General features: G+C 43.1%; 1 protein-coding gene across 1 annotated transcript in view; it reads right to left on the bottom strand.

Moving 5' to 3' along the window:
• SIM1 (SIM bHLH transcription factor 1) overlaps positions 1 to 20923 on the bottom strand; it is a 100508-nt gene that overhangs the window by 49125 nt on the left and 30460 nt on the right. The window contains exons 2-8 of the mRNA XM_089528527.1: positions 19857 to 19939; positions 17482 to 17571; positions 15136 to 15244; positions 14949 to 15034; positions 13513 to 13712; positions 12617 to 12723; positions 4696 to 4843 (exon numbers count right to left, since the gene is read on the bottom strand). Of these exons, the coding sequence (XP_089384653.1) occupies positions 4696 to 4843; positions 12617 to 12723; positions 13513 to 13712; positions 14949 to 15034; positions 15136 to 15244; positions 17482 to 17571; positions 19857 to 19939 (823 nt within the window). The remainder of the gene's footprint in view (positions 1 to 4695; positions 4844 to 12616; positions 12724 to 13512; positions 13713 to 14948; positions 15035 to 15135; positions 15245 to 17481; positions 17572 to 19856; positions 19940 to 20923) is intronic.

The following is a 20923-nucleotide window of genomic DNA, read 5'->3' as shown; positions in this document are numbered from 1 at the left end:
AGTCCAGTGAAGCCAAAAAGCCCCTATGGTGGAAGAGTTCTGTAATCTTCCCAGGAAGGTTCCCTGTTGCTAGTTCTCCAAATAATTTTGGGTGTTACATACAAGCATGCCAAGATGGAAGACTGAAATCCTCTGGCCTTCTTTTAGAGCATTTATCCATGTTGCTCCCTCCCCACTTGTATATATGTGGTTCTGGCAGGAGGGGAGAGGACTGGGCTTTCTGCCTGCATAACTTACACCCAGACCACAAGATGCAAGACTACAAACTGGTGACCTGAACAACATCACTGTTGTTTCCCATGTATGTTTTTTCCCCTGCCATTTTTGCCTTGAGGTGCCTAGAACTAGTCACTTTGCCTAGAAGTGGTCTTCTAAAGCTAGCCTAATATGTTTTGCATTTTCTAGTTGACCTAATAAAGGTATCATCAATGCCAGAATGAAAACCGGAGTGGCATTCCATACTTTTAATGGTTGCATGAAAGAGGGAATTTCAGCAGGTGTTGCTTGTCACCAGTAGTTCTTGCTTGTTACCTCCTCAAATTCTCTCTTCTGCAAAACCATGAAAAGTACAGGAACAGTCTCCAGTTTTAAATATAGCAACCCTAAATCTGTGTTTTGGATTTTGTGTAATGCTCACCTTGGCAAGTCCTGCATTATAAAATATAAAATAAAAACATAAAATATATACAATATAACAATATAAAATTATCATTCTTAAAATATATACAGAGGCACCCCTGATATAAACAGCACATTTTGAAACTCAAAGAACAGTATTGGGGGGGGGGGGGGGGGGCATCAGATGCAAACTGAAAATGTTTTCAAACTCTTCAAATATTTTTTTTAAAAAATTGTAACTACCAGGGTGGAATAACTGATGGAAAAGAATTGAATTCCACAAATGCAGGAGCACCAAGCCTGTTTTCCTTCCCAGTGGCCCCCCTCCATCTACTATCTCTTAAAGCTGTTCACAAGATTACACCACTAGATATTAATCTCAACACTATTGATGTTTGTCTGTGGAATTTCAACACAGTCGAGTTTTGTCGGTTATATTTCAACTCTGCTGATTTCTGTCTGTCCTAAAGGGGCACTGCAGACAAGAAAGCAACAACTGATGTGTTATCTGGATGTGGAGTCACAAGCCTTCACGCTCTTATAGTAAAGCCGAATAGCTGCTTGCTCATCACTCCTCCCACTTGGTGCGCTCTTCAAATTAGAGCACAGGATTCATCCTCCCACAGCTTGGAAAATCAATATAAAAATCTATTTAATTGGTTGTCACAACTTTTAGTTGGCTGCTAGTGGTGCAAGATGCAATAAGTCACTCCATCCACCCATCAATTGCCATCATTGCTCTCTCAAACACTCATCAGGTCTCAACTTCTGCATTCTATTCCCTGGAGTAGCAGCAAGAGCAGCAGCAATCTTAGCCACACAGCAAGCTGTCAAAAATCTTTTCTCAGTTAGTAACACTTTGAAAGCACAGGCAGCATCTCCACAGATATGAATGGTGCATCCCTCTTCCCCATTGCAGCAAACCCATTCTTTTTTTCAAACCATGTGTTCTTTAGTTAAAAACCACATGGTCTACAAAAGGCATTGACAAAGGGGATGGTGTGAATACCTGGGCAGGCTACACTAGAGGGGGCAGGGGTGGAAATCATGCATTCCATCATGTCTTCTTCAATTGGACTCCAAGTTATGCTGATGCTGTCCTGGGCTTTTTTTGGCAAGATTTAAACTGAGGATAGACTCATAGAATAATAGAATCCTAGAGCTGGAATGGCTCACAAGGACAACCTAGTCCAGTGATGGTAAACCTTTTAGAGACCAAGTGCCTAAACTGCAACCCAAAACCCACTTATTTATTGCAAAGTGCCACATCCCTCTGCCTTTCTAGTAATGAACTCTAGCAAACCTTGTGCTGAGGCAACAGTGTGCATGCCTACAGAGAGGGCTCTGAGTGCCACATCTGGTAAGCGTGCCATGAAGTATTAAACAACAAAAGAAATCCTGAAAGGTGCTCAACTAACCTCTATTTAAAGACCTCCTGAGGTCCAAAACACACTGCAGAAATAATCCAGTTTGAGACCATGTTAAGTGCCCTGCCTCAATGCTAGGGAATTCTGGGAACTGTAGTTTTGTGAGACACTTAATTGTAGCTCTGGTGCTACAATAAACTACAGAGTCCCTTACTGTTTTAGGAGTGGACACTAAAGCAGAAAAAGTCATGGGTGATTGTTTGCTGCTTTTTAAAGAGTTTTTTAAGAGTTCCTCTCACCACATGTACACATATACACACTGTGGGAGCCTCCAAATTGTACCTTTGACTTAGCCACGAGTCATACCAAAATCCATAATTTTGGCCCCAAAACCTTCACTCATTTCATGCATGAGACTGACTTGTGTATATTTGGTAGTTTCTAACTTATGGCAACCCTAAGTCAAAACTATCACAGGGTTTTCTTGGCAAGATTTGTTCAGAGTGGGTTTGCTATTGCTCTCCTCTGGAGCTAAGAAAGTGTGGCTTGCACAAGATCACCCAATGAGCCTCCTTTGCCAAATGGGGATTTGAACCCTGGTCTTCTAGTTCAACACCCAAAACCACTACCCTACTACCACACTGACAGTCATTAATATCACTTCTTTTCTCCTTCTGGGCATTTAATCGTCTCCTAATGTTTGTTTGCTTGTTTGTTTCTACTGACTTGAATTTGAACTTGTTAAACAGACAGGAGGACAAAAACTTTTCTTACAGCAAGTCAGATTTGCTCATCAATAGTGGTTGCATTGATTTATAGGTCTCCAAGTCGCACCCAGGTTTTCACAGAAGTCTTTCCTACCTGAAGATGCTGGGAACTGAACCTGGGACTTTTAGCATGCAATGCATGTGTTCCAGCATTAAGCCCCAACCTTAACCAGTACATATTACACAGAAGATGAAAACACCAGACCTTAGTATATGTTTTGCTATTTTCATCTAACTTGAGAGCTGTCCAGTTTATTTAATCGACACACAAAATTAGCTTAGCCGTTTGGTCATAACCGAACTGCTACAGTCATCAACAGATCATGATGGCTTGTAAACTGATGTCAATTAATGGGACTTCTCCTGCTCATATATGTGCTGTGTAATGGTTCAGCTACCTAAAAATTATTGCAGCAAACATAGGTCTCTTTTATATTAAATAGCCTACACACCTATTACAAGAAGTTGCCTATGGTCCTATACAAATTCCTGATCCATGAAGGTGGACAGTACTCAAGCATACTTTTCATAGAGACAACCATGCTAACTGAAACTTCAGGAAGGTGAAGTCCAACACACCTGAGGACCTAAGATTTGGAACCACTGATTTAGAGGACCTATGTAATATCCTCATCAGCACACTGCAGACACAGAGCTAGACACAGAGAAGACACTGTATGGTATCAGCAGCAATCAGGTCATTCATAGATGGGTCTTAAGTAACATTTCAGTAATAGTTGGGCTCCCTGATCATAGACCACCAGGCTTCCCATTTAGAGTTTGTTATGTAAAGGGCTGAAAAAGATCTGCTTTTCATGACTCTTTAGCAACTCTGACACTGGCAACAGAAGAGCAAACTAAGGGTGCAACCCCATATACACTTGCCTCAGAGTACGTTCCACAGACAACTGTGAGATTTTTTCGAAGTGGAGGACTGCAGGGTACAGCTACATTTCTATGAACACATATCTCCTGAGCAGAGTGGAACTTGCTTCTCAGTAAATATGCATAAGATTGCATGTGTTTAAAGGAAGCAAATTCCTGTTCAGTGAATGAGTACTCAACTAAAGACCATCCATACAGCTACTCAACTCTGGCAGTGCTTAAAGATCAGCAACTATGAGGTAAGGAGTGTGGGGCAAAGTCTACTTTTTATTGCTCTCACAACCAACACTTTTCCCCATATTTTCTTATTTTGTTAAATGACCCCCTCCTGGTCACTCTAAGCTCCTGCTTGCTCTCCTTTGCCCTCATTCCCTCCCACACATCCACCTCCCATGTAAGTCTTCATCTCTTTGAACAAGAAAGAAATCATGGGGCTTTGATAGAAACTCTGGATAAAATTAAGAACTTCAAACTCCCAGGGTTTTTTTAATCCCTTTTGGGGAGAAAAAGGAAAACAGATGTCCTGTTTGTTAAGTATAAATAACTCCATAGTTGAAACCTTTCTTTTACGCTGCATTAAACTTTATTTAATGCAGGGTGCCCCTTCAACTATAAGAAGGCAGAGAGGCAGCTAACTCGAAGGGTGACAAAGCCCTAAATCTTGCGCTGTGCTCTCTAGGGAAACAGAAGATGACAGGAGGGGGAAAGCTTTCAGGCAGATGAAAGGACTCCACAGATTCCTACCAAGCTCACAGGGAGGAAAGAGCTTTGCCAACTAGATCCCTGAACCAAAGATGGGTTTTCCCCCTGTTTTTTGGCAGTTCTGAAATATTGGCCACCTTTTTATGACTCCACTTAAAGTGCTTCCATGTCAGGCAAAAGAAAAGAAGAGCACCTTTGATGCAATCATTCTAGCACTTATGTTCCTGCCCTCTGTCCAAAGTATGAGCCTTGTGCATTCAGATCACATTGGTACATGATGTCCCAGTGGTTCTGTGACTTGATACCCATGCCCTCTGTTGGGAGCAGGAAGAGGTTTACAAGGCTTTGGCACTTACGTGAGGACGTAGTTGACGCTGACGATGCAATGAGGCCGTGAAGATCGGCTGTTGTGGACAATGGTGGCATAACTCTGGACCCAGACCCAGCCGCCTTGCTTGGCTAGGAAGCGGTAATATTTAGTGGTGACTTGCCCTTTCACTAGCACTGAAAAAGAAAACAGAATAGAGGACTTATTTTGTCAGTGGAGGCTCCCATTTCTGACATGCTCTTCAAGAGGAACATCAGCAAAGCAGAATGCCCCTCCACTTCACTTTATTAATTTATATTTGAGTGATTCAGCTTGCATTCATGTACAGATACACAGAGAGAGGATAGATAAGAAGGAGGTTGATGTAGACAGACAGAAAGAGGTTAGGTGGGTAGGTGAACTAGAGAGCGAGAGAGAGTTCAGGTTAAATGAGTGATCTCCCATCACCATCTCTCTCTCTCTCTCTCTCTCTCTCTCTCTCTCTCTCTCTCTCTCTAGTTTCAGATAACAACTATTAGGTGTTCTAGGTCCATTCATGAGCCTCACCTGACCACTCAGCAATGGGTTTTTCAAATAAAATTTTTATGTATTCTCACCAGAGACTAGAATGTTGCTTTGCCACTTTTGATGACTACATTGCCATTGCATGAAAAGGCCTTGGGGACATCTTAAACAGGAACAGATAATTGCTTGTGTATATTGTATCTGCCCTTGAGCTCCACATTACCACAGCCACCTATACCAAATTCAGAAGAAGCCACACACAACCCCTGCAGCTCTTAAATTATAGCAATGGGGAAACATGTTTATGCTCTTGAACAAAGACTGCGTAGTCAAAAGACACATCACTTATTAGAAGTGCAATCTTGTACAGGTCTACTCAGAAGTAAATGTGTATTGAGTTTTGCCTCCAGGTAAACATGCAAAGTAAGGTGAACAATTTGTGGCCAATGATAGCTCCCATTTCAGTGGTGTGCAGTATGCTCTCTGGGTTCAAATCTGACTTTAAAGGAGATAACCAACTATTTAATAATAAATAATAAATAAAACTGTAATTTATATCCCGCTTTTTGTTACCACAATCAAAGCAGCGTACAACCTTTTAAAAATACAATATATACAATTCCCCCCCTTAAAAAAGGATTAAACAATTCTATGCATTAAAATTACAAATGATAAAATCTAAAAACAGTACGATAATAAAATAACGGTGGGTCGAGTCTTTGCTTATATATGTCTGTGGGGGGAGCATTTAAAGGATTCAGTACCTTGTATAGCTTCTGAGCAGTCACCACTCCATTGACCAACCAGACCATTTTTTGCTCCACTCCATTCATAACCAGTATAGACAGTGATGAAGAGGGAACAAGGCTGGTGCAATCTAGAAACATCTGGAAATCCACAAATTGCCCATTTGAAGTGTATAGGACAGGCGGCCTATCAAATGTCTTTCAATTTTTATAGCATGTTTTTATGATACTACAGGCATTCACAAATATCAGTCAGCTAAAAAAAAAGCATTCTTAAGATGATTTTTCTCAACTGCTTTAGAAAAACTAAAGGCTGAGCTATGAGCAAATTGTCACTAGTTTCCATTCTCATGACTTCCTCCCCAATCAGACATCGACACAGCCCTTCAGTAAGTACACTAAGGCTCCCAGTAGTAGCCAATCAGCCAGCTACAATTCTCAATTTAACACTGCCTCACACTGTAAAATCAATAACAGGTAGTGTAACCAGGTCCTATATTTGGGTTAAAATGAAATATTAAAATTTATCCTGGTTTTGTTGTATGAGACTTCCTATATCCCAAAATATTTTGCAATTTAATATTAACCTCACTAAGTTAAAAGTCTCATTGCTTTCAGTGAAATGTTTTCTAAAACAGCAACTGTTTAAAGGCACAACAAACAGCTACATCTATATGCTTTGATTTCACTTGACTGAGTCTGAAAAACACAGGAAGGGAGAAAGAATAACTGGACAGAGTCCTTCTGAGAATATGCTCAATCTTGAAAGTGTTCATCCATAGGAGGACTGGAGGCCAAATTCTACCCTGGGACATCTATTCCTGTTTCAGTCCTTTGGCTTAGGATCTGAGTTGGTAGTAGTCCCTCTTGTTCACCCCCTTGTTGGTCTATATCAAATCACTGAGATCCTCTTGTTGATTTATACTAGCAGGTCCAGATCTACCTTTTACCCAAATCAGGGCTATTATCACAGATATTATCCATCTTGAACATTGTAGTTTTTCTAAGCTTGGCACAGTAATAGAGAAGATTTCACCTGCCAAATTTATACTTGTCACAAGAACCTGAAGGCAGAAGATTATGGGAAATTGGTAGTGGTATTAACCTCATTTAATTAAAAGTGTCATTAATTTCAGTGAAATGCTTTCATCTTTATTATTTTATTTTATTATTATTGCTGTGTACAACAGCAATAATAAAGGCACAATAGCTAAATCTACATGCTTTTGGCTAGGAAACCAAGCAGTAAACTACTATGAGCAGTGGCTGAATTTAATCTTTGTTCCAAATGTGTGTTACAAATGCTGGTATCTAAACATTCATTGGAAATGCTATCCTAAGCACATTTAGTGGTGACATTAAACTGAAAATGAAAGGATTTCAGCATCTATGGAAATGCAGATAGGATCAGATACCAAATTTGAGACTTCACACATTAGGTTGAGCAGCAACAATAAAACAACCGAAGCCAAATTAAGCTATCCTGGTGACATTTTGATTAATCTGAGTATTTCTGGATTATACCCAGAGGGTTTTACTATTGGAAAGATTCCAACCATGCCAGGTTTGAAATCTGAGTAGTTCTGAGATGTGATTCCATGTTGGCTGTCTTCCAAATAATGCCATTTATTCCTTCCAAATTGATTCCATCACCTACCACTTAATGCATTTTAAAGCAGTTAAGCATGGAGCGGTGGGGTGGGAAGCGTGTCCTCCACTGCTGTTTAAAAATAAACCTTTGTGAGGGGGTAGAATGATATATTATATTACCTTAATAGGCATGAGATTCTTTGGGAAGACATGTTGGAAAACCAATCCACAAATGTCTTCTCTCATAAACAAAAATGTTGATTATCCATAAAGCAAATCTCTCAGGCCCTGACTGGCACCCCACAACGCCATGAGAGGGAGGCTTGGGATGGAATGAGTTATAGAATCATAGGACTGTGCAGCTGGAAGTAGATACTGAAGGTCATCTAATCCAGCCGCCTAATAATGCAGAGATCCAAAACTAAAGCACCCCTGACAGATGGCCATCCAGCCTCTGATTAAAAATCTTCAGTGAAAGACTTCAAACTGTAGGTTGTTCTGTGTGAACAAGCCTGCTTGCTATAATAGCTTCAGATCATACATTCTACAGGAATGGAGGAATGGATGATAAAGTCTTTCCTCCCATGAGTTGTATGCAGTGCACATGGTTCTCCTCTTCCCTACTTTGTCTTCACAGCCATGTGAGATTGATCAGGCTGAGTGTGTGTTTGTGTGTGACTGGTCCAAGGCTACTTTTGACTCATTGCTCCTTGGGATTAGAGCCAGTCCAAAATTCTAACCAATAAACCTTGCTGGCTCTAATAAGTTAACAGGAAGAGAGTGCAGCTGTTCATATGGAAAGTTCATTTCTTTCACCCTTGAATGGCCAACTCTATACGTATAGAATTATAGAATTGAAAGAGACCCCAAAGCCCATCCGGTCCAACCCCCTGCCATGCAAGAATACATAATAAAGCACTCCCATTCCAGCCTCTGCTTAAAAACCTCCAGAGAAGAAGACCGCGCCACATATATGATATGGCTGCCTCATAGTGGACCAGAAGCTTGGTCCATCAAAATCAGAGGTGTCTGCAGTAGTTGTGTGAGTGCAAGACAGAAGACTTTTCCAGCCCTATTACAAGATCCTCTGAGGGTGACTAAACTCAGACTGGTTGGCATTCTGAAAAATGAATGGAGACAAATAATTTTATTTGTTTTACTAATGTTGATGGTTTCTTCTGCTCTTGTTGAAGGGTTTTGCACTCAGTATGGTACAACCAGAGGTTCCTTGTATTTTAGATGTCTTTTACAGCTTAGAATGAAAATTAAAGGAAGTTTCATTTTTATTTATCTTCTGTACTTTTAATATAATGAACATGACATTTTATTCCAAACCAAGTTATATTTAATGCATTTTATGCTTCTAACATAATAACATGGCTTTCAAGCGGTAAAAGGTGCTAATACTGCCTATTTCCATTTTTCTAAAAATTTCTAGCATTTTCTCTGAACTTTTTTTTAATTCCCTGTGGCTTCACAATTTCTGGAAATTTTGCCTCTCTAATCCAGATGCGCAAATTATTTTAAAGACCATCATGTTACCATAAATCAGTTACAGATCCTACACATATCTACTCAGAAAGGCAGCCCTCACCTCAAGTAAATGTTCAGAGCTTGTGGGTTTTGTTTGTAATTCAAAATCTTTCAGTGTCTCAGGGTTTGATGCAGGGGAACATGTGGCCTTCCAAATGTTGCTGGTCTGTAACTACCTTCAGCTCTAACCATCCCAGCCAATGGTGATGGATAACAGAAGCTAAACTGCAGCAACCTCTGGGGGGATCCTGCAGAATCTTCAAAACTAACAGGGAGAAAGAAGTTGTAGCATACGCTTTTGTAGGCTTCGTCTATTTCCTCAGATGCAGTCTTATGAGAGCTTATGAATCTTATGAATGCATTATGAATTCTTATGAAAGCCAACATCTTTCTCACAGTTAGTGTAAACGGTTCTACAAGGTCTCTCTGCATACTGATATTCCAGAGTCACATGGCTATGACTCTGAATTCTAACATCTGAAGGGGCCATAATGGTCTTCCCATCAGACTAATGCAAAATGTATAGGCTGCAGTACTGTGCCTGTTTATCTGGAAGTAAGCTCCTCTGATTGTATAAAGATTTGCTTTCAACTAGATATGTCCAGGTTTGTATTGTTAACATTTCTGAAACAAATTCTAAGCCCAACAATTTGTTTCCAGTGGCACAGAGGAGTAGAGTTCACAGTCTTTCATTCCGTCTAAAGAATCAGTTCCTTGTTATCTCAAATTTTCTTCAGCTCAGCAGGATCATTCTGAAAGTGAGGGGGTTATTCTTTTATTTCTGACACAAAATCAAAGGGTTTAGAGGGACCTTTGATGCCACAACAAACTACAAATCCCAGGATTTCATAGCATTGGGGCCATGGCAGTTAAAACTGCATTAATTCTGCAGTGTGGGAGCAGCCTCTAGTGTCTGGAGCAGTAACAAATAAGATTGCTCCACCTTCTATATGACAAGTTTTCAAATTAAGGGTGGCTATCACATCATTGTTAAATAACTGACAAATCTTCCTAATCCACTGCAAGACACCCACAAATCTCCCAGATGTTTATCACACTGAAGTTTTTGCAGCTCAGATCCAGGGTGACTCCTGGTTCAGCTATGCAAATTCACATTATAATGTGAATGTTTTACACACCTGGTTGCCCTTGCATTGCCGTTCCAAATTGAGGAGGAATCTAATCCAAGGCAAGTCACGTGATGCGGATTCAAGAGAAGTGGAGTGAGTGAAAAATTGTATTACCACACTGGTGGGATTCAACTATTTGAATTGGCACCCTTGCTCATGCTCAGTGGGGGTCTGAATGCATTGTGACCTTGTACGTTTCTGGAATGAAAAGGGGGGCAAGTTCTTGTTCCCTGTTTCACGTAATTGCATGATTGTGTGAATATTTGTCACATGAACATTTCTGTGTCTTCTTCATCCCCCTTTTTTATTTTTCCTTCCACTTCAACAATTTCAACAGATAGATAGACAGACAGACAGACAGACAGACATATCTGTATATTCACATTCATGCACATACACACACACATATATACATATTCCCAAAAAATGAGTTGCCCTGAAAGTTGCCCTGAAAATGAAAGGACCACCCAAAAGAAATGGGGGGAAATTGCAGTGCTGCATCATGGAAAATTTGCAACCCAGGGGAGTTTGCGGTGGTGTACCAGAGCAGAAGCAAAGTTGCATTCCACACCAGATCAATTCGGAGTGAAATCGAAGTGAGCTTGGAAGCAAATTCTGTGAATTCACCTTTTTCCCCAATTCATCAAAATGAGGAGTCACTTTGAATTCACTGCAGAAGCGCCATGGAAGGAGTCCCCATAGAAAGGAATCACATGTGATAACACATCACATTATTGCATGAATTCACATCGTTGGACCCGCAGTCACATTGGATCTGAGCTGCAAAAAGCTGCAAAATCTCCGTGTGATAAGGCTCAAAGTCAATCCAAAAGTCTGTCTTTGGCCTCCTCCCCTCTTCTTCAGGACTGGAACCATACCCTTTTTGTTCTTGTTGTGGCTTTATTGTTCATGGCTATAGCATTTCTGGTTCCTTGGCCAAGGATCAGAGCCTGTGGTTCTCAAAGCTAACCAGAACTTACTGAGGGCAAAGTCCTAACTACTATCCCTGGTAGCAGTATTAATGGTACCAAAACTGAGATGACATCACTAGAGGAAACTTACCCCCCCCCCTTAGTTCTAGAGTGGGATGTCCAGTTGGGTCTTTTGGGCTGGTGGTCACAGCAGCAGCATTGACACCCCAAGTTAACAACACTTCAAAGATACCACTGCTGGTAAAACTAAGGATGAGAAATCCTGACTCCCTTCTTTTGCTGGTAAATGAAACTTGGGACCTGTAGGTTTACAACAACTTTAGCCTTCTCTGCCAAATAGTGCTGGTACCTCCCAACATTACAAATCCCATGATTTTGTAGGATGGAGTCATGAATGTTAAAAAGGTGCCAAACTTCATTATTTCTACATGGTAGATGCTCACTTGGTGGGCCTTCCTTCCTTAGAAGGAACCTGCTGCTCACTTGCAAAGGAGCAAACTAGCGGCCCATTCACTGCACTTGAGAATAAGCCCCATTGAAAACAATGCAACCTACCTTCCAGCATAGCTAGGAAAAGTTACTCTTTGTTTGGTGCAGAGAGATCTTGTAGCCCCTTTGATACCAACTAAAGAAAGAAATTGAAAGCATGAGCTTTCCTAGACTTAAATCTACTTCCTCACCAAATGCATCCGAGCAAGTAGACTTATGTCTAGGAAAGCTCATGCTGCCAACTTCTTTCTTTCAGTGAGTCTCAAAGGTGCCACAAGATCTGTCTCTACATACTGATTCTATAGATCAAGAGGGCTATATCTTGGAATTCTTGTTTGGTGTGTGTGTGTGTGTGTGTGTGTTTGTGTGGTTTCTTTGTTTGTTGGGATCATCCCAATTCTCAGAATCCCCCAGCCACTTCACTAGACCTGGGAGTAAATCTCACTGAACTCAGCCAAAATTTCAATCCACTTGGAGAAGTTACTGTTTGGGATCAGCCCAACTTCCACGGAATCCCCCAGCCAATTCACTACACTTGGGAGTAAAACAGAAAGAAAGGAAGAAAGAAATCTCATGGAACTCAAGGCATAGGTTGGAAAAGTGACTTGGGGGGAGCCCAAGGATTTCTGAGACCCCCAACCTGGGGCCTGTGGGGCTTGTGGTCTTTCCCACTGCGGAAGGGCAGCCTGCCTGGGACAGAGAATCATAGAATCATAGAATTGTAGAGTTGGAAGATACCCCAAGGGCCATCCAGTCCAACTCCATTCTGCCATCAAAGCATACCTGACAGATGGCCTGGATGGCTCTGTTTAAAGGCCTGCAAGGAAGAAGACCCCACCACTCTCAGAGATTGTGTTCTACTGTCAAATAGCTCTCACTGTCAAGAAATTCCTCCTAATGTTGAGGTGGAATCTCTTTCCCTAAGCTTGCATCCATTGCTCTGAGTCCTATTCTCTGGAGTAGCAGAAAACACATTTGCTCTCTTCTCAACGTGACACCCCCTCAAATATCATATCACTCCTTACGCAGGTGGTGGGCACAGCGCAAGTGGAAGGTGTCGCAGCCGTGGACGTGGTGGTAGAGGGTCTTCTCGATTAGGTCCTGGGGCTCATACCCGGTCAGCTCAGCTACCCTGCCAAAGAGAGAAAGTCGGGAAGGAGGGAAGGAGAGAATGGGAAAGAGAGAGAGAGAGAAAGCCATCAGCTCCTTTGCCTTGGTGGCCAGATCAACCTAGGGCTGGGGGAAGGGAGATTCCTAGGACCCTAGAGGCTGGCCAGGCACGTCCTCCTTTTCCACCTTCTGCCCAGGAGAGATCTGAAAAGGTCCTCCATCTGGAGCAGAAGCCCAGGTTTATATTTATAGGAGGGTTTTGAGTTTTTGTTGAGTCCTGTCCTACATTTTATGGTGCCTTGATGGTGAGGCCATGTGGTCACCCTGCTTCAAGGGCCATCCAGCCCAACACTGTTCTGCCATGCAGGAATTCCCAATCAATGCACCCAGCCTCTGTTTAAAGACCTCCAAAGAAGGAGATTCCATCATTTTCCGAGGGAGTGTGTTCCACTGCTAAACAGTTCTTACTGTCTGGAAGTTCCTCCTAATGTTTAAGTGGAATCTCTTTTCCTCTAGTTTGAATCCATTACTCAAGGTCCTATTCTCTGGAGCAGCAGAAAACAAGCTTGTTCCGTCCTCACTATGACATCCCTTCCAATATTTAAACAGGGCTATCATATCACCTCTTAACCTTCTCTTCTCCCGGCTAAACATCCCCAGCAACCTAAACCTCTTCTCATAAGGCATGGTTTCCAGCCCCTTCACTGTTTTGGTGGCCCTTCTCTGGCCACGCTCCAGCTTTCATCCACATCCTTTTTGCACTGTGGTACCAAAACTGGACAGTCAGAAGAGGGGGATGCCCAGCACCTACCGTGAATCGAGGAAGATGAGCTTCATATCTAGGCTGGCCCGGAACATGAACATGTTGCTGTGCAGCTTGATCTCGGTCACGGCACTGGGGGGCAGAGAATGGCCCACGGCCACTAAGCCCACGTTTTGGTAGCAGCCGTCAAAGGGGGACATGTCCAGGCTGTACTGGCGGATCTTCAGGTAGCCACTGCAATGGATGACCTGTTGGGGCACAAGTCCAGTGTAAATCAGGTGCCTGGAGGGTCAGAAATGGGTGAGCTGACTCTGCTGGCCCAAGGCATTTTGCTGCCTGGGGCTAAGCAGGAAACCACTGTTGGAATATTAGCATCAATGCTATCTACTCCCAATCATCATCTACTCTGTAATGAAGGCTGCTGCATGTATGGACCAACCTAGAATTTGTGAGCATTCTTCACTTGAAGGGATCTTGTAGTACTTTTGAGATTAAGAGAAAGGAGTTTGAAGCATAATCTTTCAAAGACTCATGGCCCAAACAGATAGGCCAAAATAAAGCTGCTTCGGGTCACTTTGGAGGTATGTTGTTTAAATGACAGGCACATCTTAAGAGGCCAGAAGCTGCACCAAAGCCGCGCTCCAGTCCTTAGGACTGGAGTGTGTCTTTGGCGTAGCTTCCAGCCTCTTAGGATACATGTGTCATTTAAACAACACACTTCCAATGTGACCTGAAGCAGCTTTATTTTGGCCTGTCTGTTCGGGCCCTCAGTCCACTTCATCTGATGCAAGGCTTGTGTCTAGGAAAGCTTATGTTACAGACCTCTTTTCTCTCCCTCTCAGAGATGCTACAAAAAGCCTTTGTAAATTAAACAAACACAGCTATATATTTGAATATTGTTCATTTAAGATTATGGAGCTGAAGGTTTATGGAAAACAAAACATGGACACTGTGTCTCCAGTGCAGCATCACCTGTGGACTCACATCCTATTCTGCACCTTCAAGTCATTTCCAGCATTTTGTCTTAGGTGGCTTTTGGGTCTCAATTTATTCCGAGGTGGTTTGCCACTGCTTTCCTCTGAGCCTAAAAGGGCATAAACAATGCAGATTTGCACGGTCTGGGATTAAATCACACTTTCTCAGCCTCAGGGGATGGCAAGGGCAACAGACACACACACATCTGAAGGCCCTGCCATGAAAACTCCTTAGGAGCCAGGATGAGTCAGGGAAACAACTTGGAGTAGCAGGAGAATCTTTTGTGTAAGGGGGGAAAAAACTTCCTGAAGGAAGTTGGCTGAATCACATGATTCGTTTACCAATTTACAAAGGTCTTGATTGCCTTTGGGACTCAGTGGAATCAAAAAGAGAAGGCAGTAGAGTCTGCATGCAGGGAAAATCCTATCTGAGGAGGAGAAGAGAGAATGCAATGGTTTTTCTAACAGTTCTCCGTGGGGCCACTAGTTGGCGCCGCTGAGCACACCCACCTTGTACCCTCCGCAGGTGAGTCCCGCGTTCCTCTTGGCCAGGACGCATTTCATCCGGAGGAAGAAGGACCTCTCGATCTCGTACTCTAGATAGGAGGAGGAGGGGGGGAAGCAGAAAAAGAGCCAGGTCAAGGAAGGGGCTCCTCCTCTGGGCTCCCATCCCTCGCCTTTCCCCGGGGAACCTTACCCTGGACGAAGTGGGAATGGTAGGGCTGGTGGGCGGTGAGGACAGCTGTCATCTCGTCGTGGTCGGCCGGGTGGATGTACTCGTAGATGCTGTTCCCGGTCAGCTCCACCTGTCAGAGAAGGAGGAACCTGATCCAGAGGTCGCCCCAAGGGACCCCCTCCCCTCCCCTCCCCTCCCTCCCCTTGGCCTTGGCTTTGGAAAGGAGGACCAGGCACCGGGAAATGGAGGACACCCCATGTAGGAGGACATGGGTCCAAAAACAAAAGCTCAGAACACTCCTAGGAATGTAAACCCATGCTCCTCAGTCCTGCTTCCAAATGGAGGACGTTTTGGGGTGATGTACTAAAACAAATGACAGTACTTGCCCATAGAGAAGCCATACTTGCCCATAGGGAATCGGGGATTTTCTATGGGCAAGTAATTTCCAAAGATTCTCTATAGGCAAGTATTCCCCATGATTTTTTATGGGCAGGTATTCTCCATTATTCCCTATAGGCAGGTATTCCCCATGATTCTCTATGGGCAAATATTCACCAATGATTCCCTATGGGCAAGTATTCCCCATGATTCCCTATGGGCAAGTCTTCTCCAATGATTGCCTATGAGCAAGTATGGTTTTTCTATGGGCAAGTGCTGTCATTTGTTTTAGTACAGCCCGTTTTGGGAATTCCTGGACAGAAAAGGTTGGCATGGAGGACGTGTCCTGGAAAAAAAAGGAGGACCTCTGGCCACCCTGCTTGGAAACTCAAGGGAGAGAGGCATGCATCTACGTTGTAGAAAAAGTGCAGTTTGACACCACTGTGTTTGGGCAGTGTTTCAAGCTCTTGAGACTTCTCTTATCCAAGTGGGCTGGTGCCTCACCAAACTACAAATCTCAGGATTCTGTAGGATGGAGCCATGGCAGTGAAAGTGAGGGCAAACTGCGATATTTGCACCATGGAGATCAGTGCCATTTAAGAGGTTTGGGGCTTCAGCTCCCAGAAGCCTCAGACATGTTGGCCAATAGTCTGGGATTCTGGGAGCTGAAGTCCAAAATTCCCTTCAAGAGCACAGTTTGGCTCCACTCTAGTGCCACAACAAACCACCATTCCCAGAATTCCATAGCCTTGAGCTATGGCAGTTAAAGTGGTGTCAAAACGGATTATTTCTGCAGTGTGGGTGCAATCATAGATCCTCAGTGACCATGACCAGGAAGAATACATGCACCAGAGCCAAAGGGATGCAGGCAGGCAGAAAACAGAAGCAGGAAAAGTTCAGGCAGAGGAAGGATAGGAGCCAGAGGAAGATGAGTCCAAGAGAAATGATGCCACCACCTTGCAAACAAGTTCCATGCCTGGCTGCAATTCCTACCCACAGTAGCTGGACAGAAAATGGCTTTCTCAAGCAGCCAGGAGCTGTCACTCTTGTAATCCCAAGTGCTGTGGTGTGGCTTAGTCCTGAGCGGGCAGGTCCAAGGGGATGACAGATAAACTCACCATCCCTCCAGATCAAAAAGTTCTGGGACTTCAGCCCTCTGAGCCTTGCCTCCACTACACTTTCTGGCCCCCAAACTTCAGACCTATGGACATGTCCTTAAAAAAATTAAGTCATGGAACTCAGGGGGCTTCTGTACTGGGCCAGATTGTTAGGATCACACTGAAATAATGCTGCAAATGTGATACTTTTGGACTCAGGGAGAGCATTTGTTCTTCTTGAGCTTATAAAATATATCATTGCATTCCGTTCCAAATGTGACAAGCCACTCCAGCTGCATTTGCTGGCCCTTCCTGTTCATTCTCTGGGGTGGGGCCTAGACTTTATCATTTCTCTTTCAATTATTCCAGTGTGCTCATCCATTGCAGGTTTATTCAGAAGCAAATCTTACTGAGTTCGGTGCATTTCTTCTCATCTAAGAGTTATTTACCAGGAAGTTACTGAAATAAATAGGGCCTGTGTAATCCCATGCATGGTTACTTAGAAGTCAGCCCCACTGTTTTCACTGGTGCTTACTCCCAAGTAACTTCATGTAGAATTGAGGCCTGCTTGTCTCATAAACATGGTAAGGATCAGAACAAACAATGACCTTAACTTGTCTAGCTTTGTTCTTCAGGGGTTTTGAATCAGAGGTAGAAACCTCTTGTCTGGGGAGTCTAGCCTTTGATAGGGGAATAGGAGACATGTAACCCCTCCAGATATTGCTGGGCAACAACTCCCAGCTGTCTTAGCCAGCATAGCTAATAATGAAGAATGCTGGGAGTTGCAAAACAATGACATCCAAGGGACCATTTGGCACCCACACATTTACACACTGAATCAGTTTCCTGCCCCCTCCCTTTCCATGAGTTTTGCCCCAAATCAGTACCATACCTGTGACAAACCCAAATGAACAGAGGCAGTCTCTGAGATGTACATGATCTTGCCGTCTGGAGCTACTACAAATATGAAACCATCCAAGGTCTACAAAGAAAGAGATACAAGGGGGAAATGGTAAAATTTGCTTTCCTAGCTGATGAATCTCATGCAGAGCTTGGAAAACGTTGCCAGTGGTCACTGGCTGGAAGAGGCAGGGAGCTGTAGCGGTAAAAACTAAATTTTGTGAATTCTGCTGTTGTCAACCTATCTTCCTTATCTCCAAGGGTTTAACAAATGAGACTCAACCTGAAAACACAAAGAGAAACTAGGGAAGGTCCCTTTGAGAACTGGACAACTGTCTGATAGAGCAGAAGTGTGGAGCATTCAGGTATCCCTCATAATAAACTCTCATCCTAAGGATGCCTAGACTGGAATCTTATACTCAGTTTCCTGAGCATAAGCAAGTGGGGCTTACATTTTGAGTCGAAATGGTTAAGACTGCGCTGGGGAAAAAAAACACCTAAATGGACAGTTTAGGTTTGCTTTATACCAGTTTAAAATACCCCCATTCCCCATGAGAAGCCTGGCAATTGTAAGCTAAGGCTCTTACATCTCAGAGGGGCCTTCTCTCAGAGAATCAGCCACCATTTCACAGGATTGTCTTCTGGGAAAGCCAAAACAGATATAAATCCAATCTGTTACTCTGGACCTGCTCAGATTGAAATTGATTGATATCGCCCAACTGGAATAATATCACTGTTTGTCACTAAGAACAATTACAGTTTGAGCTCTGTCTCACTCACATTGGCATTATTGACACAGAGGCAAACAGTATTACATTAGCTGCCTGTTACTCTGATTGGTTTATTTCTTCTGATTACTGCCTCGGATGGCATGGTATTGAATTGTATTAACTGTAAGAATAACTGATAGCACAAAGCTTTATAAGGAATAACTAATAACAGCTATTTACAAGAAACTTTAATGGCCTGAATCCTAGTGGTTAGTCCCAACTAGAGTTAGAACCATTGACTCAATTCTTGAAGGATGAATCAACATGTAAGCAAATCCATGTGGCTCCCATGTCAGCGGGACGATGAATCTACTCTGGGTTTTTATTTGAACTATATAGGAGTTATCCATGGTGTTGAACACTATCACTAAAATTGGTCTGGCAATGCTGGATAGGTCCTTTGTAAATTCAGACTAAGATCTGGAGTGGAGTCAAGCCAATAATTAACAGAATAATTAATATAAAAGGGAGGAAGAATCTAGTAGCACGTTTGAGACAAACTGATTTATTTTAGAATGAGCTTTAATAGATATCAGTCTGTTTTTTTCAGATACACTTTGTTGCTGTTATTTGCCACCAGATTAACTACTTATGACAATCCAATGAATGAGAAACCTCCATGAGCCGCAGTCATCAACTGCCCTGCCCTGCTCAGGTCTTGCAAGCTCAGGGCCATGGCTTCCTTGACTGAATCACTCCACCTGTAATGTGGTCTCCTTTTTCTTTTTTGGCTGCTTCCCACTTTACTAAACATTTTAAGCAACCATGTCATCTTGTGATAGGTCAGATACTCTAAATATAGGGTGTGTGTGCCTTCAAGTCACCTGTCATCTTATGGCACCCCCATGAATTTCCTAGGGTTTTCGCAGTGGAGGAACAGTTAGGCAAGTTCCTTCCTCTGACATATAGCCTACAGCACATGATATTCATTGGTGGCCATCCAAATACACACCAGGGCTGATCCTGCTTAGCTTCCAAGATCAGTCAGGATCTGGTGCCTTTAGAGTATTTAGACCCTGCACTAATGGAGTAATGTTAGAGGTATTTAAGCAAAGTCACCCAGTTGTGAGCATGGGGTAGAATGTAATGGCATACAAAAAGATGCCAATTGTGAGCCTGGGTATAGAGCTGTATAACAGCTATTTAGTACAAGGCTTCCTGCTTCCTCCACAAATCCTAAGAAGCTTCCTTTGTTGATCTTTGCCAAGACTAAAGATGGTCCTCCAGGCTCTCAGAGAAACGTCTGTGAACCTGAGGCCCTCTGCCTGCAGGGCATATTCTCTCTGCTGAAAGGGATCTGGCCTTAAATTTGATAGGCACATGGCTGAACTGAGGAACTATAACTCCCAGGATCTCAGTACCAGTATCCATACTGACTGGAGGGGTTCTGGAAGTTGTAGATCAAATACAATAACTTTTTTCAGCTCTGGCTAAAGACAATGGCAACATGTCCACTTCTTCTGGAGAGCCAACAAACACAGAAGTTGGTGTCTTTCAGGATTGTGTATTTCTGCATGGCAGAGGGTTGGACAGGATGCCCCTTGGGGTATATCATCATCATCATCATCATCATCATCATCATCATCATCATCGGTACCTGCAAGAGATGGGATCCCAGCTCTCTCCCGACGTTGTCCAAAGGGCTGGTTCGACTTGCGTGGCCCCAGGCTTCTCCCAATCCTGTGAAGAGATAGCCAGCAAATTTAAAGGTCGCCCAGATGATGAGTCCCACTCCTGCTGTGGCTTCCCATGATACTCATTTGCAATTTACTCTACAAAAATCCTGGCAGAAGAAAGAAAAGGATCTAGGGTGAAGAACTCCACAATTTGGCGACTCTACCCTTTATAACACAATTGATGGTTTCCATGGGTGCATCTACACTGTAGAAACAATGCAGTTTGACGCCACTTGAAGTGCTGTAGCTCCTCCCTGTCATTTGTAGTTTTACAGTCTTCTCTGCTAGAGGGTGCTGGTGCCTCGCCAAACTACAAATCCCAGGATTCGGTAGGATGGAGCCATGGCCATGGTTAAAGTGGTGTCAGCCTGCCTTATTTCTGCAGAGCAGATGCACCCATAGAAGCTCCCAAGCCTCGTTCAACAGACTTCTAAATTTAATAAGTTCAAGACACTCCAATTACAGACTATTTCCTTCAGTTCTACCAAATTCTGTTGAACTAATCTCTCACTGAGAGGAGGAGGGAGGCTTGCTTTCACTTTAGGGGAAATGAATGGCACAATAGCTCCTCCTAAACTGACATTATTTTTGTTTGTCGAATAATCGACAGCCTCCCGACGTGCTTGTTCCAGATTTAAATTTCTCTCTCTCTCTCTCTCTCTCTCACACACACACACACACACACACGGCCCAAAAAAAGTGAGTTCCAACATCTCGTTATCTGAAGAAAATGTGCTGGACGTTATTTTAAAATCACCATCATCATCATTGCACCGGGAAAAACTCGAGGAAAGTGGCCCAACGCGTTGCTCAAAATTAAGAAAGCACTGTCTTAATGAATTAAATGAAACTCACTGGGCGACCTTGAGCAAGTCACACTCTCTCAGCCTCAGGGGAAGAAGACAACGGCAAACCGCCTCTGAACAAATCTTGCCAAGGAAACCCCATGATAGATTCACCTTAGGGTTGCCACAAGTCGGAAACGACT

Source organism: Sceloporus occidentalis, unplaced genomic scaffold (genome assembly GCF_023333645.1).
Source record: "Sceloporus occidentalis isolate IW3139 unplaced genomic scaffold, rSceOcc1.0.p SCAF_6, whole genome shotgun sequence".
Taxonomy (NCBI): domain Eukaryota; kingdom Metazoa; phylum Chordata; class Lepidosauria; order Squamata; family Phrynosomatidae; genus Sceloporus; species Sceloporus occidentalis.
Note: the sequence above shows the minus strand (reverse complement) of the source record. Positions and strands in the feature narration are given on the sequence as shown.